Raw genomic sequence first — 8,922 nt, forward strand, 5'->3', positions numbered from 1 at the left:
TCCACATGCAAGTGTCGTGACATGTGCGTGCTGTGATGTGTGTTTGTGTGTGTGTGTGTATGTGTGTGTGTGTGTGTGTACAATAAATTTTAGAAAAAAAGCAAAATCAGGATGAGCAGTGCCTTGTGGCTGTTTCTGTGGTAAAAGTGGGCAATCCACAGACTTAGCTTTTTTAGCTGTGTGGGAATAAAAGGGCTGACTTCAGAAAGGTGTCCTTACATTTGGTTTCCCACCTTCCCATTCGTCTCCTGTTCTAATGTTTCTCTCTTTCTGGCTTCCAGGAAAACATTGGTGCTAAAGGCTGAGAAGATGAGTATCCTGGCAAATCTGGAATTGAACTTTGCTGAATGTATCCTAGATGGAGGAAAGGCCACCCTAGGGGTCAGACAAAGGGCGGGGATGGACCCCGCACACCGGATGAGACAGGATGAGGCCATCTCGCAAGCAGTGTGTGCTCTGCTGAATTCCGGTGGGGGAGTGGTCAGGGTTGAGATTGAGAACGAAGACTATAATTATGAGAGCGATGGAGTGGGCCTGGATCTGCCGCCATTGTTCAGAAACCATATAGATGAGATGTTGCAGGGAAAGCTCTTTTTAATATTTGTGAATTCGTGGGAGGTGGCACCCTCAGGAGTGCAGCTCGCCACCTTGTGTTCCAATTTGTACCACAGACGTGGAACATTTACTGAGGTCATGGATTCTCTAGAAGCCCTACTATTCCTCAGAAGAAGGATCCAGGCTCTCGAGAATGTTGATGATCCCAGCTCATTAAATCCACAGGAGGCTCCAGTTGATAATCAGATGATCTTAGCTGCTGATTTATTCGGCAAACAGCAGCAGCTTCTGTACCTGGAAAAACTCAACTTTACGGAGTCCCCACACGTTGAATTTCAAATGTTCTCCGTAGACCTTACCCAGGGCATTAAAGAGAAACTCCCCAAGTGTGTTTCTGCACTTGCCAATTCTGAAGGAGGATATGTATTTTTTGGTGTGCATGACGAGACCTGTCAAGTCATTGGATGCGAAAAGGAAAAAGTAAATCATTCCAGCTTGTTGAATGTCATCGACCGCTGTATCAGGAGCATGCCTGTCCATCACTTCTGTTCACAAGTCCATAAAGTGCAACATGACTGCAAATTCCTGGAAGTGTATGATAAGGGGGCCGTCCGTGGGTATGTCTGTGTGATCAAGGTGGAACAATTCTGCTGTGCAGCATTTTCCAGAGCACCTGACTCCTGGGAGATGAAGGACAATCAGATGAAGCAGCTAGCCACAAAGGACTGGGCAGCGTGGATGATAAAGACCGACACAGGTCAGGAAGCAGGACTGACACTGTAGAATGTTTGCTGGGGGTAGGAGCTCAGTTCCTATAGATGGGAGGCCACTGCCCTTCCCCCTGACTGCTCCCCTTGAATATCCTGTGTTCATCAGAATGGCAGTCCCATTAGAGGCTGGTGCAGGGGCAATCGGAACTAATTACTTCTGCTCCACATCCTTTCTTTTCTTGTTTAATTTTGAGTCAGGGTAGCCTTGGCTGGCCTCAAACTCAAAACCCTCCCGCTGCATCCTTCAAGAGTGTTCGATGACAGGTGTGAACCCCGGCTCCAGCACAGCTTGCCTGATGCGCATGTTAAAAGCTCTTCTTTTCTGATGGCCGGCTTGCATTTAGTTACTCAGTAAATCCCCTCCCACAAGGACAAGAGATGTGTCCTTTCTAACCGCCTGACAGTGTCCTCTTCCCTTTTTTAAAGTACTCATTTAAAAACAAATTTATTTTACATACATAGGTATTTTGCTGGCATATCTGTGCAAAATGTATGTGTAGTGCCTGTGGACGCCAGAAGAGGGCATCCGATCCCCCTGGAACCGGAGTTACTGATGGTTGTGAACTATCATGAGGGTGCTGGGAACAGAACCTGGGTCCTCTGGAATAGCCAGTGCTCTTAACTGCTGAGCCATCTCACAACCTATAAAATTTATTCTTAATCCTTTCTTTGAGGTTTTTCATGAACAAACCAGGATTTCCCCATTTCAAGACCCAAGGTATGATAACCATAAATGACAGGGATATGATAGGCATATGCTTTGGAAAAGGGAAGATGAGAGAAAGCCAATGGTAACTTCAAAAGTCACAAAACAAACAAAAGTTTATTTCAAAACTGCATAGGATTCTATACCATTGACCTTCATAGCTTCTACTCACATATACTTAAAACAGTATTCAAAAAACGATTTATTTCAATATGAATAAATATTAAGGATTTGAAGAGGTGGCTCAGAGGTTGAGAGCATGGACAGCTCTTGCAGAGGACCTGGGTTTGGTTTCTGGGTGATCTGTATTGGAAATGCAAATATCTGCAGATCCCAGCTTTTAGTTCAACATGGCTCAGCTATGAAGAGGGGTCTACGCACTGTGTACTCAATTCTTATTTCTTCTTTCCTCAGAGCTTTCCCGTTTTCCTCAGATGATCATCTCGAGGAGTGTTACAGACACCACACCCCGATGCAGGACTGTGTGCATACATAAGAATTTGAAGTGTGTGGAAGAATTGCAGAAGGATTTCTTCCCAGGTAATTGTCATCTCTGGATGCTTTGGAACATATTGGTTGTTCCTATATTTAGGGGGAAAATCCCTTGATTCCTGTGTCCATATAAAACCACTTATGGAAAGTTTAGAGAGGGGTTGGAGCTATGGCTTAGCAGGTAAAACCACTGGCTGCTTTTCCACAGCACCTACATGATGGCTTACAACCACTACCACAATGGGTAAGTATATTGCAATACAGTTACGGAATAGAACATTAGCAGTGAAAACGGGTTCATTAGTTGTTATGTGCAAGTGCAGGGCTGAGTGTAAACAGTGTTGAGGCACATTTTGTCATGACCTTGTTTGTGGATTTTCTTGATTCTTTCATTGGTTATAAAATGTTTCTAAACATTCTAGTGTTTCTAAACATGGGTTTTTTTCTTAGTTTTAGTTATTTCACTATGAGACTTTTGCACACAGACAGGACACAGAACAAAGATATAATTTAATAAGTAATTTGTACCATGAAATGTGTGTAACCACCACCTAAATAAAAGAAGTAACTAGAACCCTGCAATCACTCTGCCATTTCTTTTTCAGATTCCTTTCTTTTGAGACAACTTTTTCCTTCTTTCCTTCCTTCCTTCTTCCTTCCTTTCTCTTTTCTGGTTTTTCTTTTCTTTAAAAAACTATTTTTATTTCATGCACATTTGTGTTTTGTCTGTGTGAAGGTGTGAGATCCACTGAAATGGGAGTTCAGGCAATTGTGAGCTGCCATGTGGGTGCCAGGAATTGAACCTGGATTCTCTGGAAGAACAGCCAGTGCTGTTAACCACTGATCCATCTATCCAGCCCCAGCCCCCCTTTTATGGTTTTTCAAGACAGGCTTGTGTGTGTGTGTGTGTGTGTGTGTGTGTGTGTGTGTGTGTGTGTGTAGTCCTGGCTGTCTTGGTCTACTCACTTTGTAGACCAGGCTGGCATGGAACTCAGAATTAAAGGTGTGTGCTACAAGCCTGGCACTCTTTTCTATTTTAAGCAGTACTATACAATTTTTTTCTATCAATAACTGACATGATCTAAGGATAAATTCTGAGTATTAACAATTATTTATAAATTTAGATGAATATTGCCAAAGAGCAATCAAAAATATATGCCCAGACCCATGTTTACCAATATGGTCTTACTCTGGTGATTTTCTTCTAGAAGAATCTTAGAAGCATTTTGTTGTATCAAAAAGAAAAGAGAAGAATCCGATATTATTTTGATGGCCAATATATGCAGCCAGTGAGCTGACTTAGAAAGAATTGTCAGTTTTACAATAGTAAATTTTCTCATAGTTCAACATGGATTGTCTGGTTGATTATACAAATCTTCTCTCTTATATTTGCTAAACAACCTTCTATCATTTTATTAGCTCTGAAAAATAATCTTGCTAATTAAACTATAAGATATGTGACTCATGAAACATTGAAATACATTTACAATCAATGAAATATGACAGTTGTTTCAAAGCTTTATAACATTGTTCTTTCATATGTCAATGTAATTTTTAGAGTGGGCTCTTTTATGATTATAATTTCTGATGGTGATCTGCCCATATGCAGGAAAAGCTTAGTTTTTACTTAATAAATGTATTTTAATACAAAGAGGAAAGATAATTTTGAGTAACCTTTCCTTTATTTATCAATTTTATTTCTCTAGTTCATTGCTTAATTATTCCAAACATAATGTTAAATTAAAATAACAGTAGACAAACATAGTAGGATACTACTGGGTTCAGTCTAGTATTTCTCTCAGTCCAGACAAACTTTATTGGTGTGTTCAAATTGTTAGTTCATCCAGCTAATGTATCAGCCATATGACCAAGAAAGCATCACCAAAATGCACCTTTTGTTATGACAACCTCCCATTTTTCTTTAGAATCTGAATATCGCTCTATATTAGTACTTCAAAAATTAATTGTTCAGGGGCTGGAAAGATGATTGAGCAATTGAGCACTTGCTGCTCTTGCAGAGACCCTAGTTTGGTTTCCCTCACCCACATGATAGCTAACAAACATTTGAAACCCCAGTTCCTGGAGATCAGACACCACCTTCTGGCCTCTGCAGTCACTGTACACACACAGTACACAGATATTCATGCAGACAAAAAATACCCATATATGCAAAAATAAACAAAACTTTTTTTTAAAAAAATGAAAAAATTAATTGTTCAAAATTCTATTACTTGGAGTGTCTATTGTCCATTCAACCAAACACAGAAATATGGACTCATCCTTGGTTCTACTTTGTACCTTGAATTTGAAACACAGATTTTGGTTTTTTTGTTGTTGTTGTTGCTTCTGTCTTTGTTTGCTTTGAGAAGGGAGTCTCACTATGTAGTCCTGATTGTCCTGGAATTCACTATGTAGACCAGACTAGCCTTGAACTCACAGAGATCCATCTGCCTCTGCCTTTCAAGTGTGAATTTGATTTTTTTGAAGAGTATTCATAGTTTGGGCTAGATTCCAATCAGAGTTTATGTATTTTTAAGAGACTTATGTACATATACCATATACCCTGTAGGCATACATCATTTTTTAATAGTATAACATCCAAAAATTCTTTATAGGTGTCATGCATCTTTATATATACTCATATATACAGTAAATAAGAATCTTATTAAGGACTTTTAAAAATAAAAATTAACCTGCATGAAATAGACATTTTTGTTGTACAGCTATGGATATTAGCACACCCATAGTTTTGTGTAACCACCATCACAGTCAACATACAAAACAGTTCCATCATTTACAAACCGAAATGTCCTTCATGCTGCCTTTCCTGTAATGAAGCTGCCATGACTCATAACCTGTGGCAGGTGTTGATCTGCTCCCCAAACCAGCCAGCATGTGGCTCTTGCCAGGTGTCCAGATGGCTCTTGAATGCTTTCCCTACACCACCATCTCCCTTTCTTTGTCTCTCATTTCTGGAAACACAAGCTGTGTGGGGTTATCTGAATCGACTGTGGGGTTTGTTGCCTCTGTGTTTACACACACTTCTGCCTCTTTTAGACAGTCTTACTATGTGGCCCTGGTTGGCCTATAACTCGACAGAGATCCACTTGCCTCTGCCTTCCGAGTCCTGGGATTAAATACGTGTGCCAAAACTCCCAGCTCACACTTCTCCTTTTATTATCTCTCTATTCCCGAATCCTTTTGATGGCTAACTAGACAGCACCCTCTGAGGCTCAAGTGTGCTTTCCACAAAGACTTGCAACTGTCTTTTTTTTTTTTTTCTTTTTTCTTTTTTCTTTTTTTTTGCCAAGCTGTATTTTCCACTAATGTTCGTTCACACAGTTCCAGTGAGGCTCTTTCTTGCTGCCTTTGCTACTTTGTACTCAGAGTTGAACTGCTATGGGTTTTCCCAGACACAGCATTTCTCATCTTTTTGTTACTGACATAAAACTGATCCTCAACACATAGTAGGGCCCAAAGGTTGTCAGGATCTACATCATGTAATGGTGAAGTAGAGTAAGGTAGAAAAGACCAGTTATTAGATACTGATTTATCAACTTATTTAGTGATTTACTTAAAGCACTACTGTAATAATATGTCTCGAGGTTGGACCTTCATCGAGTCTCATGGTAGGTGAGAGACAAATACACCATCATGCAGAACTTATGTGGAAAGTTTGTTGGGGGAAGGGAAGGGAGTAAGAGAAGGGAAGAGAGAAGAGAAAGAGAGAGAGAGAAGAGAGAGAGAGACAGATCTGTCTGCCTCCTCAGAGAAATGGCAGAGAGAAGTGGGTGTAGGTTTCCTCTTAAAGGGACCTTTGTACCTGCATACAGAGCCAGGGTACTGCCTGCCATGTGTGCCAGGTCCCTGAGGGGTGGGGCCAGGATGGTAACAACTGCTTGTATTGCTTGTTTGCCAAGGATGACTTCACTTGCTACCTGAAACAGAATGACCTGGAGAAATAGTTGAAACAATGGGTCATGGCCCTTAAAATTCTGCTGACTTGCCCTGTACCCTTTTGTAAAATCTTGCTTGCTTACCCACTCCACCTTGTAGTTTTAGAATATAAAATGTAAGTAAGGACTGGACCTGGCATTTGAAGGCTTTCAGGAGCTGTCCCGGTGGCATCTTCTCCCTTCTACTCTCATTGGTGTCAGAGTGCTTATTCCAGAAAGATTCCCACAGTATTGGTGACTAATAGCTTGTCCTGTGAGCCTCTAATTCATTTGGATCCTTTCCTTGTCTAGTGTCACCTGACAGGATTACATATACTCCGGAAAGTGTCTACAGGGACCTCTTCTCGGATCACAGAGGACTAAGAAACTTAATAAGTATGGAAATGCGCTCTTTCTCTCAAGGGGTATTGATTTTCTCCCACAGCTGGGCTGTGGATCTTGGTCTTCAAAGGAGGCGGGGTGTCATCTGCGATGCTCTTCTAATTTCCCCAAACAATGTTCCAATCCTGTACACCATTTGCAACAAGTGGGATCTGGGGTACAGGTGGTATGCTATGACAGTCGCCCGTACCCTGAAGCAGAGGCTGGCGAACATGGGTGGATACCCTGGGAGATTAGGCATCATTCCCTTGGTCTTGCAGCTGGGTCCTCATCACACAGTAAGGGCCGGTTTAGAAATACCCATCTACCCCGAATCCTATAACTTCACAACCATGCAGCAGATGGAAGTTCTGTTGCAATCCCTTGTGATCGTCTTGTTTGGGTTCAGATCCTTCTTAAACGAAGAGTTAAACTCTGAGGCGGTGACCCTATTCACAGACCAACAGTATCAGTTGCTTTTAAAGGATCTTTGCAAGAACAGAGAGCTGTTTGTTCATGGTTCACCTGGATCAGGGAAGACCACTCTGGCTCTCAAGATCATGGAGAAGATTAGGAATGTGTTCAGCTGCCAAGCTGAAGACATTCTCTACATCTGTGAGAACCATGCTTTGAAGAGGTTTGTGAGGTATGTATGCAGCCTGACTCCATTAGTTTCTTTCTGCTGGGAAATGTTAGCGGTTGTGGTTTTCACAGGCTAAGCTCTGGGTTGTAGTAGTAGCCATGTTCAGGGACTGTAACCATAGATTGGGTTGACTTGCTTGACTTTGCTGAAGAAACCTGACTGTGTTTCTTACACTCTCAGCCAGAGAAACATCTGCCAGGCAGTGTCACGGAAATACTTCATGAAAAATACCTTTTTTACCATCAAACACATCGTCGTGGATGATGCTCAGAATTTCCGAACTGAAGATGGGAACTGGTATGCAAAGGCAAACTCCATCATCCAGAGAGGCAGAGACGGTCCAGGAGTTCTCTGTGTGTTTCTGGATTACTTTCAGACCAACCACTTGTGTTGCAGTGGCCTCCCTGACCTTCAGCACCAAAGGTTTATATTGAAGCTCACCAGGATGCTCCGGAGCGGAGACAACATAGCCAACTACCTACAAGAAATAATGCAACAAATCAGAAGAAATCCTCCCCCAAATGTCCCCTCAGAGGCCCTGACAATGGTTCAAGAACTTGAAAGGGTTCCAGGTGTCACAGGCAATTTAGAGATAACTGATGCCTTGAGTTTGGAACAGATGGCAATCTTTGTAGCAGAGAAGTGCCGGTATCTCTGGAGGTCTGGGTATTATCCCAGGGATGTTGCTGTTCTTTTCAGCAAAGCCAGAGATATAGAAACATATAAAGAAAAGATTATCCTAGCATTGAGAAGGAGGAACATGTCTCAGCTCATCGAGGAACCCAGTTCACTAATGCAGGTCAGGGAAGAGTCGGAATTTCTGGGTAATAACATCCTGTTGACTAGTGTTCAGCAATTTTCAGGAATGGAAAGAAGCGTAGTGTTTGGGATCATTCCAGCGGAATTCGAGACAGCCATTTTCTACAATGTTCTGCTCTGTCTGGCTTCCAGGGCAAGAACCCATCTTTATATTATAAAGCTTTTGCTTTGATAGGGAGATACCAGTTTTCAATTAGGCAGGGTTGGTCTCTAGATGACTTTGAAACTCTTTGATCTAAACATCTAAACACCAAAACATCTAATGTATAGTCATCTACTAAATCAGCTACTCTCCTTGATGCCTGGGGTAAGTACAAGTGTGAAGAATTCAGGTAATAGTAAGAGATACCAGGGTAATTAGCTGGCATCAAGATTCTCTCTCTCTCTCTCTCTCTCTCTCTCTCTCTCTCTCTCTGTCTCTCTCTGTCTCTCTCTCTGTGTGTGTGTGTGTGTGTGTGTGTGTGTGAGAGAGAGAGAGAGAGAGAGAGAGAGAGAGAGAGAGAGAGAGAGAGAGAGAGAGAGAGATGGGAAGGCATTGTGGTGCACACCTTTAATCCCAGCACTTGGGAGACTGAGGCAGGTGGTTCTCTGTGAGTTTAAGGTCAGTTTGCTCTACAAAGT

The 8,922-nt window shown here is 41.9% G+C and overlaps 1 protein-coding gene across 1 annotated transcript; it reads left to right on the forward strand.

Annotated features, from left to right (window-relative positions):
* The first annotated feature begins 309 nt into the window (after window positions 1-309).
* Window positions 310-8,699, forward strand: Slfn5 (schlafen family member 5). Its single transcript, XM_035448070.1, has 4 exons — window positions 310-1,312; window positions 2,446-2,571; window positions 6,771-7,485; window positions 7,663-8,699. The coding sequence occupies exons 1-4, from the start codon at window positions 310-312 to the stop codon at window positions 8,471-8,473; spliced, it is 2,655 nt and encodes an 884-aa protein (XP_035303961.1). The 3' UTR covers window positions 8,474-8,699.
* The last annotated feature ends 223 nt before the right edge of the window (window positions 8,700-8,922 follow it).

The sequence above is a fragment of the Cricetulus griseus genome, chromosome 7 (genome assembly GCF_003668045.3).
Source record: "Cricetulus griseus strain 17A/GY chromosome 7, alternate assembly CriGri-PICRH-1.0, whole genome shotgun sequence".
Taxonomy (NCBI): Eukaryota; Metazoa; Chordata; class Mammalia; order Rodentia; family Cricetidae; genus Cricetulus; species Cricetulus griseus.

Excerpts from the sequence above, each read along its gene's own strand:
- Slfn5 (XM_035448070.1), top strand. The coding sequence starts at position 310 with ATGAGTATCCTGGCAAATCTGGAATTGAACTTTGCTGAATGTATCCTA. Across the intron at positions 1,313-2,445 it reads GATGATAAAGACCGACACAG|AGCTTTCCCGTTTTCCTCAG; the intron begins GTCAGGAAGCAG and ends TTCTTTCCTCAG. Across the intron at positions 7,486-7,662 it reads GCTTTGAAGAGGTTTGTGAG|CCAGAGAAACATCTGCCAGG; the intron begins GTATGTATGCAG and ends TTACACTCTCAG.